Raw genomic sequence first — 19,778 nt, 5'->3', positions numbered from 1 at the left:
CTCCACTCCCACATCACAGGAAGTCCCATGTCTCCCCATCTGAGTTTGACAGTCTTTCTTGAGGTGCAGGTGGGCCAGAAATGTAGAGCTCATCCTAGGAGATTTATTTCTGTTTTGTGAGCTAATCAAGATCCTGGGTGCAGATGTTCAACTTTTATCAAGGAAGCAGTCTCTTCGGCCAGATGTGTACAACAGCAGAACGGGCTTGCCTGCGCAGTCATGTGAAACAGCAGGGCAGCATACAGGAAAGGCTTTTTAAACATTAACATTTATTTTTAATCAAAAGTAATGCATCTGCATAGTTAAATAAAATCAGATAGTAAAGAAAAGCCGTCACTGCCACCCCCTCATTCTCTCTTCACCCCAGTGTTCTTCCCAGTTCTTCTCCCAGGAGGCAGATACTTCTAAGCCTTTCTCTTTTTGGTTTTTCTGCTTTTAGCTTTGCTGGTTGTTCCTTCGAAGTTAATATACTGACACGACTGTCTTTACTTATCCACTTGTGATTTCCTGCTTTAGAGTCAGTGATATAACTTGCTCATGACTGCCCCTTCTCCCTTCTAGTCTGGGCACATTGTATCATGACTTGTATGTCCTTTACTGGTTTTCTTGGCAGTGGAAGCCAACTAGGCCCAGGTCCATCCCCGTACTGTGTTGTGTCACTCTGAGCAGTGTCTCTGCATGACCAGCCCTCCCTACCCTGTGAACAGTGAGGATGTTTTCTGCCGCTAGGCTTCTTGCTCTACTCATGCTCCACCCTCAGTTTTACATATTCAAAAGAGTTTTCACTTGACCTCCTTAAACATGTCATTTTGGACTTGGAAATCCAAGGTGGTTATGGGCTGGGTGAGCTGAAGTTTAAAGATAATTCTCAGAGGAAAATGGGGTTAGCACCTACCATTTGGTTTTTATGTTGAACAAATTTATACAAATTGAGACTGATGAGCTGCATCAGAGGTTATTTATACATTAAGTACTTACCTTTTGAGCAGTGGCAGAGAGAAAGATGGAAAAACGCAAAACTTGGTTACCCAAAGCCCTTGTAATACTGAACACGGAACAAAATTTGAGTTAGGGACTTTTGTTGAAGAGGCGATCACCTGGGCTCACACTGTCCTTCCTAGCACATGCTGTGTCAGAAAGTGGGGTGCTACATGCTCACACACTGGGCTTGAGAGTTCAGGCCAGCAGTGCAGTAAATCCTGATGTCCCCTTGTTTCCTTCTTATAGTGACCCCATGGAGTCAGTGCTCCTGAATGTCTCCATGTTACAGATCTGCAGGTTTATTCAGCCAGCAAGCTGCAAAATTAGGATTTAAATCTAGGTAGTCTGACACGAGAACTAAAGCGAGTCTCCTAGCACAGTGGCAGAGTCCAGACTTTGGTAGCCAGACCTGGGCTTGAATTAATTCTGGTCCCTCCCCTACCGGCTAAGCTGTGTGAAGTCTTAGACAGGTTACCTGGCTTCTCTGAGCGGCATGTTCCTCTCGTGTAAGATGGGAGTGCTAATAAGAGCCGCCTCCTATTTTCTCTCCTTTCCAGTTCCTTTAGTGGGCTTTGCCCTTGCCTGGAACTCTCATGCCTGTTTGTTTGTCTGGGTCACTTTTTGTTTTGCTTTTGGTCGCGATGGGGTTTTGCTGTATTGCCCATGCTGGTGTCAAACTCCTGAGCTCAAGTGATCCTCGCGCCTTGGCCTCCCCAAGTACTGGGATTACAGGCATGAGCCACCACACCCGTCCCTGGTTCACTTTTACTCAGCCAAAAATGTCACTTGTAGGAAGCTCCCTTTTGCCTGCTGAACATTCTGAGTCAGCTTTGGCATGTGTGCCCTCACCGATTTGACACGCCTGTCTTCTCCCAGCCCCACTCCCATGCATGTGTGCGAGTGGACTCCACGGTTCTCTCGTGCACTGTTCTAGCCTGGGTGTGACCAAGTGTCTGGTGTGGCATGGCCGTTCGTTTGCCGTCTGTCCAGGGAAGGAGTGAAAGCCCCTCCTCATCATGCGCGCTGCTGTCGTTGCAGGCATCTGGAGTACAACAGCCTGGTGGAAGTGAACAGCGGCTCGCTCTACGGCCTCACGGCCCTGCAGCACCTCCACCTCAGCAACAACTTCATCGCTCGCATTCACCGCAAGGGCTGGAGCTTCTGCCAGAAGCTGCATGAGTTGTAAGTGTCCTCAGCTTTGGGCTGTGACAGTGTTTTTTAGACACTGCTTGGAGATGAAAGTGCTAGGTCTGGTTCATTCCACCACACAGTGGCCTTGGGGAGGGCTCAGAGACAGGGAGGCCAGTAGCGTAGCCCTGTCCACAAACCAGCCAGGCCCAGAGTAGGACCCTCAGCAATTTGAGCCCAAGTCCCTTCCTGATCTCCTCTCCACTTCCTCTGCATTTGGATTAGCAGGGGCTCCAGGAGTAGCATCTAGGTCCCTGCAGAGAGCCTCAGCCTCCAAGGCCCTGCTGGGCTTGGAGACAGTTCCAGGGGTAGAAAGTTCCTGGGGAAGGGGAGCTACAGCAGAGTGCTCACAGGAGCCATTCTGAGAGTGACTAGCATGCGCTTCTTCAGCGAGGGAGTCATTTGGGCACAAACACAGGCAACTTTGAGTAAGTCAGCAAAGCCGAGACGGTGACACAGTGACTGGAAGAATTTGCTTCCTAGGAGTTGCCACCACCTTTGCAGTAGACAAGTGGCCCAGGCTCTTGGCCCCTTCCCTTTCTGTATGTTACACCGCAGTGCCCTGATAGCAGAGGCTACCGTGCAGTCATGTGTGCGTGCTTGGTTCAGAGATGCATCTTCCTCTTGGAGGAAGGTCCTTTTGGAGATTCCCAGACAGTGCTCCCAGGTTGAGACTGAGAACTGAGCTTGTCTTGCCCATAGTTCTGAGATTAGTAATGGCAGACTGTCCCCTGGGTATGGAGGGGCAGTGGCCCTAGCCACCGCCTCACATCAGGATGGGGTTATTGACAGTGAAGGTAGCACTCCTAAGGACTCAGAGAACATCTTCATAAACACCTGGTTTGTGTTTTCACTGTCCTTTCCGTTTGATATGCTCCACTTTAGTCCACAAGGTTTCTTTATTTTTCACAAGAGTTGGGTCGGCTTTCTCTTTTTTGTTTTGTTCTTCCTTTTCTAGGCCTGGCCGTAGGAAAAAGATTCACCCACTGAAGTGAATGATTGATTGTTAAGAGTGCCAAGTGTCAGTCTGTCCTGTCTCTCTCTCTCGACCTCACTGGGCATACTCAAGGGGATGTGTGAATCTAATGTGGATTCTTGCAGCTGGTGTTTGTGTCTGGTCTTCTGTGTTCTCTCTCTCTCCCCATCCTTCCCTCCCTCCTCCTCTTTCCACACCCCCCCCCCACCGCCGACACGCACGCACACACGCATGGACTTGGAGTTCATATTTTAGTGAATCCATCATTATCTGATGCAAAACACAGTGGTCCTGCCTCTTTCCTCACTTTCCTTGGATTCTGTGTTAACCCTTTGGGTTCAGCGTCTGTGGTTTAGGGCACTGCAGTTGCACATCCCATGTGGTGCTGGATGGCTCCTTTCAGGCTCTGTACTCAGGCTGTGACCCCACCAGGGAACTTCCGGGTTTTGTTGGTCAGGGCTGGGAGCTGTGGGAAGCAAGAGAGGTCTTTTAAGTCCCCCAAGCCTGAGCCAGTCCAGTTCCTAAAGTTGGGAGCCGTATTCTGACTTACCAGTGTGGCAGCCCCAGTTAAAGGCATGCTCTCTTCTGTGGGGTGTGGGATCCCCTCTCTGGCTGGTGGGAGGCATGAAGCCCTCTTCTGTGGCCCCTAGAAGGGGCAGCAAAGGTCACAGAAGTGCGCTTGAACAGTCCTAGCAGTTTGTGCCATATCCAGGTAGACTCAGAGCCAGATTTGGGATTGCTTCCCAGCGTATGTTTCCCACCCCTCCTTTAAGCTAAATTATTTAATTGCAGGTGAGGATATGATTTTATCTCCTGCCAGGTCTGTGCAACTGACAGACAGCCTGACTTATTTGTCCAGGAGGGAAGGAATGCTGCTCCTTGCAGTCTTTAAGAACCCATTAATCTTCTTTGAATTCACTTGCTTGTTTCCTGTCCCAGCCCCAGTTTTTCATTTTTCAACGATGGATGACCAATATGTCACATAACCATCTCAGAGGTGCAGGAGTGCTGGGAGGAAGCTTTGATTCTGAGGCTCGGGCAAAGCATATGGTTTTACTGCCTGCAGTAGGGATCCTGTTCTGAGGCCCACATGGATGGGGGCAGGGAGGCCTGGGCAGTAGCCTCCCACCCAGGGGGAGTTGACCAGCTAAGGCATGAGGCACAGGTGTGGCCGTCCCAGGCAGGGGCTAGTGGTGCCCTCTGCTGGCCATTGCAGGGAGTGTGACTGGGGCTCTCTGGCTTGCTGCTGAGCCATGTCCAGAATCCCAGGCTTCTGCCATCAGAGGTCTTTGGTAGCCTGAATCAGGAGTAGCCTCGGACAGCAGCATGAAGGCACTAGAGCTTGAGAGTTCTTGTAGTGTCATGACCTTGTGTGTAGTCTTCACAGATTCACAGCCACCCCGGCCCCTGTGACCTACTCATCCATTCTAGGAGTCAGACTAGTGTGTTGGGCACTGATGAGTTTCTAGCTGCATGGGCACTTGTTTACCCCCTAGGATTCTGTGTATACGTGTGTGTGCGTGTGCATATGCATGTGTGTCATTTCCCACTGAAACCCAGCCGCTATGGCCTGATTTCCAGCAGGGTGGGGTTGGGGACAGCCATGCTAGATGGTGACATTGCTGCTCTCCCTTTCTGCAGGGTCCTGTCCTTCAACAACCTGACACGGCTGGACGAGGAGAGCCTGGCTGAGCTGAGCAGCCTGAGTGTCCTGCGCCTCAGCCATAATTCCATCAGCCACATTGCGGAGGGCGCCTTCAAGGGACTCAAGAGCCTGCGAGTCTTGTATGTCTCCCACTACTGACAGGATGAAGGGGTCCCCGGTAGGGAGAGCAGAATAGAGCAAACCAACTGTTTAGCTGACCTCCATTTGCGTTGGCTTCCAGTCAGAATTGGATCCCAAGCTGGCTTGCTCTGTGTGCAGAGTCTCGGACTTCTGTGTAATCAACTGAAAGATAACTGGTTAAGCAGAAATATTTCTCATTCCCCCAGGATGGTGCCTAGAGAGGGATGGTGTCTAAGTAGTTGTTCTCAAGCAGTGATGCCCACGTTGCACTGGACGGGATGCTGGCTCCTGGCGTTGGGAAAAGCTTCCCCACGCTGGGTGCCTGTTGCAGCCTCCAGTTAGGTAGCCGTGGGGTCAGTCTTTCCCGTCTTGAGTCTTCATTTGCAACTTCCATTTTTAAGTCCTGAATATTTTTTCTCTAAACCATGGGAATGCTGCAGTGTGTCTCTCGTCCTAGCATTTAACTTCTTCAGCATAACCTGTACCAAGATGCGTCCTTTCCAGAAGCAGCACTTGGGGAATCCTGTGTCTCTCCTTGCACCTCATCAGGGGTCAGTTACCAAAGTGGAGGTGATAGTGCTGTTTCCCTTGAAGTCCCTAATTAGACGATTGGCAAAAGTGGCTGCAGGATGCTTTTCTGAGACTTGTATAAAACTTTTCCATGGTTGGCTTCATAGAACTTCCAAACAGCTATCAGCATAAAACCCCCAGAGAGGGGTATATGGTTTTCAGAGGACAGTGATGGCAGGTTCTAGGGTCTTCTTCCTAGGCATAATCCACTGCACAGAGAGGGGTCTGTTCCAGTGTGACAGGGAGGGAGCCTTTGCACTTGCACCTGGCAGAGCCAGCTTTAATGTGGAGCCATTGCTGGGGAGTGTGAAAGAGGCTGGAGCCAAGCTATTCAGGCCAGATCAGCCTGTAAGCCCATTCAAGGCCTGAATAACAGGCTGGGAACATTCAAACCGAGTGGGCCAGAAAGGAGAGAAAAGTTTTGGCAGCCAGGGCTAGGAGCAGGGAGACAGGCACACAAAGCCACAGCCCTGGGTCCCTGGTTTTTTTGAGTATGCAGATGAGAGGAGGGAACCCACTGAGAGGACAAGTCCCTTCCAGCAGCAGAATCTCTACTCTCTGAGCTTCCTGCTGTAAAAGAAAGGTCACCGCCAGCATTTCACTCTTCAGCCAGAGCTGCCCTTCCTGCTGGCAGCCTTGATTCCTGCTGCAGCTTCTCACAGGAGCCAAGAGCTCCTTTTCTATCACTGGCTTGTGTCTGCAAGGGCTCAGGAGGTGGAAGTTTAAGAACCAAGGACCTCATGGAAAGTTGGAGAGGGAAGAACGTGTGCAGGGTTGGGGTCTGGTCGCCAGGTGTGATGTCTCGCCTGGGTACTGTGACCTACTCCTGGAAGCTGGGAGGCCATTGAGTCATCGGCCATGGGATTTGCATTGTTGGAGGGGCCTGGGCTGAGGAGTTGGCCTCATTCCTCCGATCCTGGCGAATGGGTCACAAGTCTGACTCAGCACCCAGATGTCCTCCCTGGCTCAGAGTCAGCGCACTGCAGGCCTTGGGAGGAGATGGACTCTGGGCTCCGGACCCACTGGCTGGCACGGAAGGGCCCTGTGCCGGGTTTCTTTCTTCCATGTGCTTTCTGCAGTTTCTCAGTCACGTCCAGAAAGGGGACTCTGGTTGGTATGAGGGCAGACGGGGAGCCTTAAGGAAGCTTTTGGGCTGATACTCAACTGCCAGGGCCAGGTATCCGCTCTCTGGGGGCAGAGTACAAACCAGGCTGTCTGTACCACCTCCCTTACCTGGAGCGTGGCCTCCGCAGACAGGCAGGCAGCAGGTGGAGCCCAGGGAAGCTTCTTGCCTGAGGCATGTGTCATCTTGGTTGGAAGGCTGAGAAACAGCGTTTCCCTCTGTTTCTCCACCCTACATCTAGACTGTGCCTCCAGGGTGCACCCAGGGGACTTCAGCTTCTGAGCAGCAGGCTGGGTGGGAGTTTGCTTTCCCTTCATGATCAGACTGGACGGTGAGCTGCTTTCTGTCCTCTCCCCAGGGATCTGGACCATAACGAGATTTCAGGCACAATAGAGGACACGAGTGGCGCCTTCTCAGGGCTCGACAGCCTCAGCAAGCTGTGAGTATCCGCAGCATGGAGCTCTGCCAGCGAATGCGTGGGAAGACACTTGTGTGGGAGACATTTCTGTGATGCCCCCCACGCCTCTCTGCTCTGGGCCCAGGTGGAAGAGAGCTGGCTCCACGCTGAGCTGCTTTTGTTTGGGGAGAAGAGTCGGAAGAAGAGAGCGGGGGATGCCCCACTCCTCGCTGGCCGGGGGTCTCCTTGCTGACACGGGGCTTGGGTTCTTGGGGACTGACGACCTGGCGTTTGGTGGCCTGGTGGAGCTTCTCTTGGGCTTCACTCACAACTCACTTGAAAACTGCTGGATTTGTCGTTGCTCTTTGTACAAAGGAGTCTTGCCCTGTTACTTAGTTTCTTGGAATTATGGGAGTGGTGTAAAGCTCAGTAAGCTGTGAGGGCCGTGGGGCTCCTGTCAGGACTTTCGTCATTAACCATCATCTCAAATGGAAACAGCATCTCCAAGGGTCACAGTAGCAGCTATTTTGAATGTATGGTTTGGGGTCTTTTTCATTTTTCCTAGCTCCTAGGTTTTGCCAGTTAATCTGCCAAGCACGTGTGTGTTATATCTAATGATCTTGTGAGGGTAGTCTTTGTTAGGCAACCTTTTTATACCTGAGGAAAGAGAAGTGACGGGATTTTGCCCAAAACTACACGGCTGGCAAGTGGCAGGATCCGGATTTGCTGGTTTGGCTCCAAAGCCCACATTCCCTCCCTGCCGGCCCACCCTGTTTACTTTGCATGTCACCAGCACTTTCTGTAGATGCCATCCAAGGACCCTGCAGTGGGGGTGGGAGGGAGGGCTGAGTAATTATTACTGTTTACTGGAAGCTGGGAGGGAAGGCTTGAAGGGGAGGGCGAGACAGAGGGGATGGTCCCCAGTGACGGGGAGCTCAGCAGAGTGCGAGTGTAAAATAAATATTTGGAAAGCCCTAGTGGAGGTTGAGGATTGAGGAGAGCCTGTGGTACGGAGAGTCTTTCTGTATGGTAGATGCTTCTGATTTGTTCTGAAAAGTGTGGCTTTTTGCACCTTTGATATTCGAGGGTCTGATTGGGAATAAGCTCTTTTGGCTGTCTGAGGAAGCTATTTCTTCTTGAGCATCCTGTACTCCAGCAGCATTTCGGAGATGCTTGTCAGTGTTTCTTGTCCTTGTTGTCCCTCAGACAATGCTCATTTTCCCCAGCCTTTAACCTGTAGTACATGGCCCCTTTTTATCCCTTACGGGGCAAACCTGGGAAGAGCCAGAAGTATCAAGTGGGGTGGGGCAGTGGCCTGGTCTTAGCAAGAGGAGCTCCAGGCCTGGGATGGGGCTGCTAAGGTGTTCAGCACGAGGGCTGCCCCTTGGCATAAGCCTCCCTGGCCTTGGCCTTAACTGACTGAAGGGTGAGGGTGGGGAGTGGGTAGCACTGCCAGGTTCCACTGGGGTGTGTCCCTCCAGAGGAACCTGGAGCCGTTTCCTGGGTGTTATGGCTTCTAGGAGGCTCTGTCTCACTACAGAAAGCAGGGCCTGTGGGGTGCGCCTGGCCCTGGGTCCCCTGGGTTCCAGTGCTAAATGTGTCCACTGCGGCCTTCCTGAGTGCCCGCCCTCTCTGCCCTGGTCCTTTCTCCTTTGTCCACCTGCTAGACCAGGCTCAGCATTTCCACCTGAGCCCCAAGAGGTCAGCCCGAGCCCTTGTTTTCCTCACTCACATACGTAATGTGGTGGGCTCCACACGGAGCTGGCCCTGAGACTCCTGGGAACTTGTTAAAATCCAGGCCTCATCCCACCCAGCCACTGAGTCAGCATCTTGGGGCTGAAGACTCTGTGTATCTTTGAAAAAAGGGCAAGAGAGAAAGACATGCATCCAGTTGGGGAAGCTGGGACAAAAAATAAACAAGAAATCCTTAATACGATTAAATATATGCAGTCTCTTACTTACATGTGATGCTATCATGGTTATGTTGCAAAAGAAAAAAAACGAATCCTTGTCTTCTTGGATAAAGAAAGAAAATGGTATGATGCCTATGATTTGGATTCCATAAACTCCTGCTGAGTTTAAGAATGGGCAGTGGCTAGAGAGAGATGAGGTGAGACTGGCTTAACCAGAGGAGGGTTGTAGCTATGTGATGGGCACTTAGGGTTCAGGATACTACTCCGTCTGCCTAGCATGGTATGTGCAGATTTCCACAGTAAAAGGGAACCGGAGAAGTAAATGCTTCCCATGTGATCCTGGTACACAGGGTTACTTAACTGCTGTGTTTGGCATATCACAGGTGTTGAGTCGATGTTTGTTGAATGAAGGGAGGGACAGAGGAAGAACCCAGTGCCTCGTTAGTCCCCTCCTTACCCATCTAGTCAGAACGTTGGCAGGAAAGTTGTGCTGTGGCCGTGGCTAAGAGGAGTGACCACAGACAGCACCGTGTTGCTCCATGGGAGTGGCCCGGTCTGGCCTGTTGGGATCCACTGAGAAGTGGGGTGCATGTTAGCACGGAGATGAACTGCCGCTCTAGAGCAGTTGATCTGTCCTGTGGGGAGCGCAGCCAGTGCTGTGAGCCCCTTTATCTGGTGTGAGTTTGCCTTTGGAGAGCTCGAGGGGCTAGTGTTCAGGGCCTGCCCTAGGATGGGAAGGTAGAGACCCCTGTCTTTGCTGAGTTACTCAAAGACCTTGGGTCCTTTCCACCATGCCAGAGGTCAGACCTAAATTAAAATGTTTTCCAAGAAAAGAAGATGTGAGCAGCAGAGCCATAAATGGCCTCTCTGTGAATTTGGGGTGGATGCTGACCTGCCCTTAATTTTTCCAGCTGTTGAACAGCCGTGTTGGAGACTTCCTCACACTGGAGCTTCCCAGCAGGGCGAGAATGTTCCCAGACCCCAGCACATGCCTTTCTTCCTAGCTTGTCTGGGATTCTTCTGTAGACTCACCCCAGGACCTTTTTCCAAATGGTTGTGCGGTTCCCCAGCTGGGGCCTGCATAGTGGCACAGAGTCAGTATGCGGGAGGGAAGGGAGAATTTCTGGATCCCAAATTACAGGCAGAGAGGAGCAGTTAGTGACCTGGGTATGCAAGTATCTGCCCCGTGATTCCAGCTGGCTCCATGGCATTCCTCGGAGGGAGGGGCCAAGTCCCACACAGGGCACATGGGAAGGGGCATGTTTGGGGAAACTTGCAGAGCTGATGTGAGCGAAGCCTCTATCCCTGCCCATGGGGTATGCCGGGCCTGCAGTGGAACTCGTGTGTGTGTGTGTGGGTGAGGGAGGAGGCTGGTGCACATGCCACGGCTACTCTCAAGGACATGAGTACAAGGTACTGAGCACTGCCCCCGGTACCTGCCACTTGCTTTGGCAGACGCTAACCAGGTCTTTGGAGCTGTTGGCTGGGTTGGCCAGGAGATGGATAGAAGGTTTGACAGGTGACCCCCGCAGCTCGCTTTCTGCTTTGCGTTGGTGCTGGGGAGGTCCGGCCAGCTGTTCCTTCTCTGGGACAGAAATAGTGTCCTCCCAGCCCGCAGTCCTCCTCCCCTTTCTTCTCACAGCAGCCTTTTATTAGAGCCGTCCCTGTCTGCTGACTGCAGCTCCCCGCCCCAGCCCCAGATGTCTGCTGGGGGAAGGTAAGGACCCTGCTTAATCCACCAACAGGATGATTAGTTCCTGCATAATTGAGAATTTGAGAATTTGTTTTATTGCTATTGTCACCATTAAAAATAACAGCCTGCCCTCATTGTAAACAGGTCAATGTGACTAATACTTAATGGATGAAATAAAGCACAGCTTTTTCCTGGATCTCGTTTACAGGAGATTTCACTAAACAGTTCAATGCGTTTTTACTGGGACCTGGGGCACACAGTGCCTGGGCCGGGGGAGCTGAGTAAGTGTAGAAGTTGGCAGTGCTCTCTGAAGTGCTCAGGGTTGCAGTGCCTCATGAGCCGTTATTTGCTGGCGAGATTTGTGGTTAAAGAGCCTAAGTTAGCATGGCCACTGGGTTTTCTGTGCATTTGGTTTATTTGTTTTAAAATAAATGTTTTAGACTGAGAGAGGTTGTGGAAACGCTTTAGAATATGATTGTTTTCACATCCATGCATACGGCCTCAGAGAGAAAGAAAAGGCAGAGGGTCTCTGGCCCATTTGCCCCATCATCCTCCGGAGGCAGGAAACAGAGCTTGCTTTGTCTGAGGGCTGAGCTCAAGTTAGCGCTGGGGTCGGCCTGAATGGAGGCCCCCAGGAAGGGAGCCTGTTTCTGATGAAACGGAGGATCAGGCAGCCCCTTTGGAGTGGTTGCCCCGGAAGGTGGCCACACGGGTTGGTGGTGCCTGCCTCTGGCTCTGCTGTGGGCCTGTGTTTCCAGGAGGCCTGTTGCAGTTACGATGAAGCAGGGGCCCGTGTGCTGGGCAGGTCCCAGGCTGCCTTGCCATCTTTGGTTTCCTTCAGGGCTTATATTTCCTTTCTTTTCTTCCTTTTGGAAAGGGGCTGGGGCTTCTCGTCTTCTCTTACGGGTCCCAGTCTTAATGCAGGTTGAAGATGGAGCTAGCCTGTAGTCCAGTCTCTTCCCCGATGCTAGGTGAAATCCTGGGCCAGGAATCCCCTTCCCAGTAGGGTGCAGGGCCAGATAGGCTTTCTCCAGGGGCTTCCTCTCCTGCCCGTCTGCACCCAGTTGCCTTGGACAGACCTGTTGATGCTGAGAATCCCCATGAGTTGGCTCCTGGCAGTCAGTGTTCTTAGCAAGCCCATTAGATCCTGTGGACCTCAAGGTTGACAAGTTGACGAAGCTGATGGTCAGCATTGCCTTCAGTTGTTCCCTGGTGGTCTCCTGTGCCATCTGGATTAGAGGGAATGCCTTTGGTGGGTTCTCATGAGAGGACATGATAACAGGGAGGGGAAAACATGATTTTCTTCATTCCCAGTGTCCACCCTAGGGGCGCTCCTGTAGAGAGACCAGCTTCCCTTTAGATCACACAGTCTGGTGGAGGAGGTGCTCATTTTTTCCTTGTGTTCTGCAGGGGTGCAGACTTTGGCTTCTGGGAAAACTCTCAACAGTTAATGCTAAGGCTGGGATCAGAGTTGCCTGGAGGCAGGAACCTCTTGTCATGGGCAGGCAGTCCAGCAAGGGGACAGGCACTAGCAATAACCTTGGAGGTTGGCCCACTGACGTCACATATAGTCAGGGGTCTGGCTTAAGAGCCAGATGGGGCATCTCCTGCAGGGCCTGAGGTGTCCATCTCATAGGCAAGTACACAGCTCACAGTGGCTGTGTGCAGAGAGAGCTATGGAGTCAGCTTGATGGATCCCTGTTTTCCTGTCCTCTTCTTGCCACTTTTGGGAAAGTTTAGCCCCAGAATGCACTTTTCAGAACTGGGTGTTAGTTTGGGTTTTTTTGTTTGAGACAACAGCGCCCCCTATGTTCCCTGGGCCGGAGTGTAGTGGCACAGTCATGGCTCACTGCAGCCTTGAGTTCCCAGGCTCAAGCAGTCCTCCCACCTTAGCCTTCTAAGTAGCTGGGACTACCAGTACGCAGCTCCACATCCAGATAATTTTTACTGTTTTGTAGAGAAAGTGTCACCTTATGTTGTCCAGTTCTCAAACTGCCTGGCTCAGGTGATCCTCCTGCCTCAGCCTCCCAAAGTGCTGAGATTATATAGGCGTGAGCCATCATGCCCAGTCATGGGAGGCAGTTTGGATTCCAAAGATTTGTCTTTCCTTTTTGGACTCCACTTCCTCTCACTGAAACCCATAGCCTGTCTCACCTCTCCTGCAAGGCCATCACTAAACTTCACCACCCACCCTTGGGTGGTCCTTGGAGAGAGACAGCCTGGGCAGGACAAGGTGATTTCCATCTGACACTGCAAGCAGCCTTTTTAGGCTAGACGGCGCATGCAATTCCAGCCTGTCATCACTATTAAATTCTAATAAAGATAAAAGTATTCATTTCAGAAAGGGGAAGTCCTGCGCGCCTCAAACCTGTAATCAGAACAGGTCAGCTTTCCACCCGCCCCTCACTGGACAGACTTACCAGGTAGCACTACCTTAATTGTGTGTTTTCTTCTCTTTCTCTCAACCCTTCTTGTTTCTCTCTCCTCCCCTGGCCTCAATTTCTGGATGTTTGGAAACTGCAGGAGTCTGTTTGGAAACAAGATCAAGTCTGTGGCTAAGAGAGCATTCTCGGGGCTGGAAGGCCTGGAGCACCTGTGAGTATCTCGCCAGCTCTGCCCTGAGGCACAGGCCTGCCAAATGCGGCTCCCTGGACGTCTGCTAGCAATTTAATAGCATCTTTGTAAACCGAGAAACAGGCTATTTGGAAACACCAGCTGCTTCCTTCTCATTATAAGTCAGCTTCAACTTTGGCCTTTATGTTGCCTATGCCAGGAACAGTTACAGAACATATGGCCAGTTGGTGTGCTCCCAGTTAATTTAGTCGGTATTTGGATAAATACCCTTCCCCGTCCTGCTGCGCTGCCTCACCCCTGCACCGACCGGATCCTTCATGGGCCCCTGGACTCATTGCCTCTTTCACCAGGGCGCTTCCTCCTGGCCAAGCCTGTTGCCTCCATTAAAGCAGCTTAACAATACAGAGTGGATGCTGGGCTGAACCATTTTGGTGTGATGATTGCTTCTGAGACCCTGGGAGGAAGGGGATAGAGTCACCCCTGAGACGTTCATGCTGTTGCCGTCTGGGGCGGATGCCTCCTGTATATGATTCTTAGTTTATTTCTTCTTTGAATCAAGTTTGAGTCTAACTCTGTTGGAAAAGGTTTGGCCTTCCTGAGCAGGCCTCAGCCGAGCTTTGATGGTGCCCTAAGGCCGGCTTGGCTCCTGAGTGGTTTCGTGGGCTGGCGTCACTGTTTGGGAAACAGCAGCCACCTGTAGTAGTTAGGATACAGGTCTGGCTAGTCCCTGTGGGTCATCTGTGGAACCAGGACTGTCCTGAAAACCCCTCAGGTGTACCTAGGGTTTCTTTGCACAAGTATTTGTGTTCTGTTTCAGGAACCTTGGAGGGAATGCGATCAGATCTGTCCAGTTTGACGCCTTTGTGAAGATGAAGAATCTTAAAGAGCTGTAAGTATCTGGATTCCCTGGGTCTGATTAATGTGAGCGGAGACTTTGAGAGCAAGAAACTTCTGCAGTTGCATTTCTTACAGTTGCATGCTCACTTCTTAAAAGGCCACGTGGTACATATTTTGGATTTTGTGGGCCACAGGGTCTCTGTCATGGCTACTTGATTGTGTCACTGCAGCAGAAAGCAGCTGTGAACAATACATAAGCAGTGGGGTGTGGCTGTGTGCCCATAAAGTCACAGTGACAGAAGCAGGCAGTGGGGCTGCAGGCTGAAGTTTGCTAACCACTATTCTAGACAATGTGAAATATACTCTCTTCTATAAAGTGGATAATCACCCCTTTAATTATGTCAGGGAAGTTTATTCATGTTTTGGGTTTGTTTACAGTGAAGGCCTGTTGAGAGGAGCTACTTCAGAGCCTGGTGGGCTAAGAGCAAGGCAGAGCTCTGGAGGGGCTGCGATACTCAGGGGTGCAGCAGTGTCTGCCCATACCATTTCCAAGGTTCCTGGGCACGGTTCACAGGTGCTGGTGCTGCCACTGTGGACTTTGATCATAGGCTCTTGGGTGACAAGTTTAGAAAAGCTTGCCTGTATCCTACTCTCTGGCAGGGGAGCTAGTCTAGGTCCTCAGGTAGTAACACCCAAGTTTCCTTTCTTTTTCTTCTTTTTTCTTTTTCTTTTTTTTTTTTTGCTAAACATGAAACTGATTCTGTAGCCACTCAGTTCTAGCCATGATACCACTTCCCACAAGGAGTAATTTTTGGTTCCTAGAAGTGCTGAGAGAATGGCAGATGCCACAGGACAGTCATTTTTGTGCCCTGACCTCATCCCCATTCCCTGAGGCCACTCCTGATGCACCCTCAGTTGGGGCAGGGAGGCTGGGAGCGGGGAAACAAGGTGTATTTCCTGTAGCTGATAACTGAAGCAGGCTGGGTGACACTGCTCTGAGTGAGGAGAGGAGGTGGCCTGGGCCCCTGCCCCGTGGCATTGAGCATGCTGTGAGCCTCAGGCCTGCTGAGTAGCTACTGTCCTTGCAATGGTTGGATCTCGGAGTGGGTGTCTGTGGAGGGTTCATGGAGCTCAGGGCTCTGCAGATGGCTGCTCCGTGGCCAATGCCTTCCCTCTTCCAGCCTCAGCTCTGCCTCCATCTGTCTGGATAAGACAGAACATGCAGAAAGGATTCCATGGCTCTCCTTCCAGTATAGGGGAGGAGATGATTCTAGACCACCATGGAAGGCTGATTCAGAGGTGGACTTGCAGTAAAGCAAGTGGAATGAAACGTTAGCTGTAGAAGACAAGCAGTGGAGCACAGGAGTGTTCACTGTGGAATTCTTTACCTTTTCTGTCTTTGAAACTTTCAGATATGATGTCAGGAGTGAAAAAGATCTGATTAAATGGGAAGAGGGTATTTTGAGAGAAGGAGGGAGGAGGGAGATAAGATTTTCCTTGGGAAGTTGGGAGGAACTGAACCCTTCCAGAAGCTCGGCCCCCTAGCGTGCCTCTGCATAGTTCTGGAGGCTCAGCCTCGGTCTCCCGCCTGGGTTTCCCATAGTTGCTGCACGTACCTCGCTGGGGCTGGCCCTGGGCCCAGTCCTCAAATGGGATAAACGGTTAATTCCACTTGGTCGTTTTCTTCCCCACCAGATCAAGTCAGGTTATACCATGCACTTAGTCATCCTCTGGGTAAATTTCCACAAGTGATGATTAGAAACACACTTTGAGTTGGAATCATGAAATGCACCATGTGAGCCAGCGAAGCCGTGGGATGGCTGCAGGCGGAGCTGCAGAAGGCAGTGCCAGGTAGAGCGATGGCTGTGCTGTTCAGGGGTGGAGGAAGGGCTCAGGACTCTGCAAAACCTGGGGGTCAGAGTCCTTGCTCCTGCCTGGCCCCAGGCCTTCCCCATGTGTCCTCTTGGTCCTAACTTGCCGTTTAGGAACACGCTGTCTCCACCCTCGGTACCCACTGTTTTCCTTGGGTCTGGCCTCCTCTCTGGGGTGGGTTTCGTGGTGGAAGAAGTAGGAAATCCCCAAAGGCATTAGCCCCACAAGTCCAGGACGTGTGTATATGAGTTAGCTCTTTCCACGTGTCAGATCAGGGATAAATGTCAAATTTGTTTTCCCCAGTTTGTTCCTGTGGTTCAAATGGAATATGTCCTTGTGTCCTGCACAAAGGTCTAACATTGCACAGGGATGGCCCAGCATGTCCTCCTAGGTTTTCGTGAACAGTGCCTGTGCCATTCTGCCTGATCGCATGGAAATGCCCTCTTGCTGGGGAGCCAGCCGGAGGTGCTTCTGACAGCAGAGAGTTCTCCATCCAGGCTGAATTCTCCCATTGCTGGGCACAGCCAGCCTGACCCCCATGCAGGGTGCACTCCTGGGAGCTGCCCTCCCCACATGCTGCGCGGGAATTGGCTGTTTCCTCAGGGATGGCCGTGAAGGCCCTTCCACCACCTGCAGTAACTCCAATAGGGGCAGTAGGTCAGCCCCTCCAGATAGCTCTCAGCAGAATGCTACTTGCCCATCAAATCAAAATGCAAAATCTAATTCTGATTTTAAGATCCCATATGGGCCAGCATCCCAGTTATAATGGCTTTGAGACAAGTTATTTCAGTTTTTGGAAAAGCACTTTCCAAAATTATTTTATAGTTATTTTAATAAGACGTGCAACTCATTCAGGGTTGATGAGGGAGTATGAGGAGAGTGGATTTTACTTCTTTCATTCTTTCTTGCTGTGACAGTTTCTCCATTCATTAGAAATCTGGAGAGAAATAGAAGAAAACGGAAGGCTATCTGGTTGCTTTGTTGATGTCTGACGACCGCGGTGGGTGGAGAAGGCAGCTGAGGCCATGCTCTTGGCCTGCATGGTGTTTTTGGAATTTCTGAGAATACCTGTGCCCCCTGCTTGTCATCGTGTCCTAGAGACACTTTATTGCAGGGAAGCCTGTGTGTTCTGTCTCCCAGTCTTTTCCCTTATCATGGGCCAGCCATAATGCTTTAGCTCACAGCGCTGAGGCCTTCCAGGAACGGGGCAGCTAGACTCTTGGTTGACTTATCTTCAAGTGACTCCTCAGGAAGGAATGTCCGCTGAGATGGCGATTCCGATTTCTGTTTAAAAAGCTTATCCTTAGTTGCTGAGAAATGAAAAAGAAAATATTCTCTGTTTTGGTTGGAGCCTCACAAAACTAGAGTTGTGCATTCTCATGCTCCCTGGGCAGTGGCAGTTAACTAACAAGCACTATTTAGGGAGCAGAGCTGAATTCTGCCGGCCCCCTGAAGAATACTGGTGTAGGGATCAAGGCACAAAGCGTGGCATGGTGGCGAGGCTTATTACATTGGAAGTAAGAAAACATGCAGCTTTGCCAGATGAAAAAGGAACAGTCATGAGGCAAAAGAACCCTCCTCTGAACTTGTTGCAGAATTTGGATCAAAGTCTTAGGTTGAGTTTGGAAGCCTAAATAGCGTATCAGGAAAGTGGAAACCAGAGTCGGGACAGTGGCAGCACAGCACTGTTGGACGTGTCAGAGGTCAGGAGAAGCGAGAAGGCAGCCCAGGGTCACACAGGAACAGTGTCCGTCCCAGAACATGGGTAAGCTCCAGGTTGCTGCTACTCCCGTTGTGGTCCCTGGGCCAGTAGCCCAGTATCAGGTGCGAGCCTGTGAGACATGCAGAATCGTGGGTGCCACTCCGGACTAACCCAGTCACTCAGCAACTGCATTTTTTCAAAATCTTCAGGTGAGTTATATGAACTGCCCTGGGAAATTGGAGCAGAACTGTGAGGAAAACCATTTCCCCCTTCCAGCATGCTGGTGTTCACTTGAGAAGCTGATTAGGGTCAACAGATCATTCTGTCTGTGAAGGGAATATCATTCCTCCTTTGCAGCTGCACCTGAAGCATCCACTGTTGTGTTTCTTTCAGCCATATCAGCAGCGACAGCTTCCTGTGTGACTGCCAGCTGAAGTGGCTGCCCCCATGGCTAATGGGCAGGATGCTGCAGGCCTCTGTGACAGCCACCTGTGCCCACCCAGAATCACTGAAGGGCCAGAGCATTTTCTCTGTGCCACCGGAGAGTTTCGTGTGTGGTAAGACTGTCTTTGTAACTTTTTTTCTCATTCATGAAGGACAAAGAAGCCAGGAGGTACTCCTCATTATGGGGATAATTCCTGTGATCAGAGTAAACCCCAGCTTGTGGTTACAGATCAGCTGCTAGATGCAATTTATTTCTCGCTGAAACCACACACAGTATTTACCGTAGAGTTGCCTCATTATGTGGTTCTTGGAGGACATGCATTTAATCAGAAGGGAATATAAGTTGGTTCAGTTGCAAATCAGAATAATCAGTTACGGGAAGATAGCTCTGTTGTTCAGAAGAGCTCTGGTGCCCAGGTTTAGCTGTGAATTTACTCAGTGTATAAGGCTGGGGTTTTAATGTGTGTTCTTTCCAACCCCAAGAATGAAAGGTTAAATACAGGAAGAACAAGTCTCAGGAGAACAGTGGCTGTAGTAAAAATAAGTCCTTGATGTTGACTTGTACCCTTTCTGTTTCTCCAAACCACTGAAATCTGCACTTGCAGCTTTACATTCTTTTTGCCTTCTGATTGCCGGAACGTAGCTCTTGGAGTCTTTTTGATTCGGGGTCAGGATCCAAGTTTGGTTGCAGAGAGCACGGAAAATGCTGAACAGCTGAAAACACACACGCAGGCCAGCTCAGACAGGAATGACACAGCCTCATAGTCAGGAAGACATGGTCAAAGAATGAGATGAATTCTGAGTTTTTCCTGGAGTTTTGCTTTAAGCGGGAGCAACAGTGGGATTCCCAGGCCTGACTGGAACTGCTGGGCAGGTTTGAGTCCCCCCTGCCTTTTGTACTCACTGGTCTCCTTGAGCCTTGAGATCCCTGCTGTGAGGATCCTAACCAGGAGCTCACCCATCCATATGGGGACCCCTGTGGGCCACTTCTCTATCCTGCTTTCCGGCCATAGCAATAGCGTGTGCCTGCTGGAGGCAAGATGTGTGCATCCTCCTTCCATGCATCTACCCCTGCCTCCACTGTGGCCACTTCTGAAAACAGGCCTGCCGAACTTCCTCTGGATGCAGACCAAGGGGACGTTTTAAACATACTGTGAACATGGCAGCAGCTCTCCATACTGAGCTTTTCATACTGTCTGTCTTACAGAGACTTCTGTGTGGAATCTAATGTGTGCACAGTTCCATTCTCCAGGCACAGATGGCTGTATAATCTATTGTTCATTGGTCCATTGTCATCAAGTCCTTGACCATTACATTTTTGTAGTTCTCCCTCAAGGAAGCTTTCTGCCACTCCCTCCCCTTTCTTGCCATAGGGCAGGCTTTCTCTTTGGGTGAGCCAGGCAGGACTTCTGGTACACTCATCTAGCCCCCAGCCTGTGGCCCTGCCATATTCTAAATTCCAGGAGTTGTTTATTTCACATCTACATTTTAGCTCAAGCCTTTACCCTCCAAAAACATTAGGTGTTAATGAGAATCATGAAAACACTTGGCAGAAGATAAGGTTTCAAGCTCCGTGGGAGTCTCCCACTCCTTTTTAAAAAAGTGAAGCATAACCACTTCACATCTACTAGGACAGCTAGAATAAAAAACTCAGATGATAACAAGTGTTGGTGAGGACAGGGAGAAATCTGAACCCTCCTGCACTGCTGGTGGGAGGGTAAA

General features: G+C 50.8%; 1 protein-coding gene across 2 annotated transcripts in view; it reads left to right on the top strand.

The window, feature by feature from the left end:
* LRIG1 (leucine rich repeats and immunoglobulin like domains 1) overlaps positions 1–19,778 on the top strand; it is a 124,340-nt gene that overhangs the window by 89,700 nt on the left and 14,862 nt on the right. The window contains exons 7-12 of one of the 2 annotated variants that reach the window (XM_017542756.2): positions 2,020–2,163; positions 4,787–4,930; positions 6,983–7,063; positions 13,151–13,222; positions 14,019–14,090; positions 18,006–18,169. In XM_017542756.2, coding sequence (XP_017398245.1) covers positions 2,020–2,163; positions 4,787–4,930; positions 6,983–7,063; positions 13,151–13,222; positions 14,019–14,090; positions 18,006–18,169 — 677 coding nt within the window. Of the gene's footprint in view, positions 1–2,019; positions 2,164–4,786; positions 4,931–5,865; positions 6,531–6,982; positions 7,064–13,150; positions 13,223–14,018; positions 14,091–18,005; positions 18,170–19,778 lie in introns of those variants that run through there. The other variant, XM_037743557.1, reaches the window with a different exon arrangement.

This window comes from Cebus imitator, unplaced genomic scaffold (assembly GCF_001604975.1).
Source record: "Cebus imitator isolate Cc_AM_T3 unplaced genomic scaffold, Cebus_imitator-1.0 Scaffold147, whole genome shotgun sequence".
Taxonomy (NCBI): domain Eukaryota; kingdom Metazoa; phylum Chordata; class Mammalia; order Primates; family Cebidae; genus Cebus; species Cebus imitator.
Note: the sequence above shows the minus strand (reverse complement) of the source record. Positions and strands in the feature narration are given on the sequence as shown.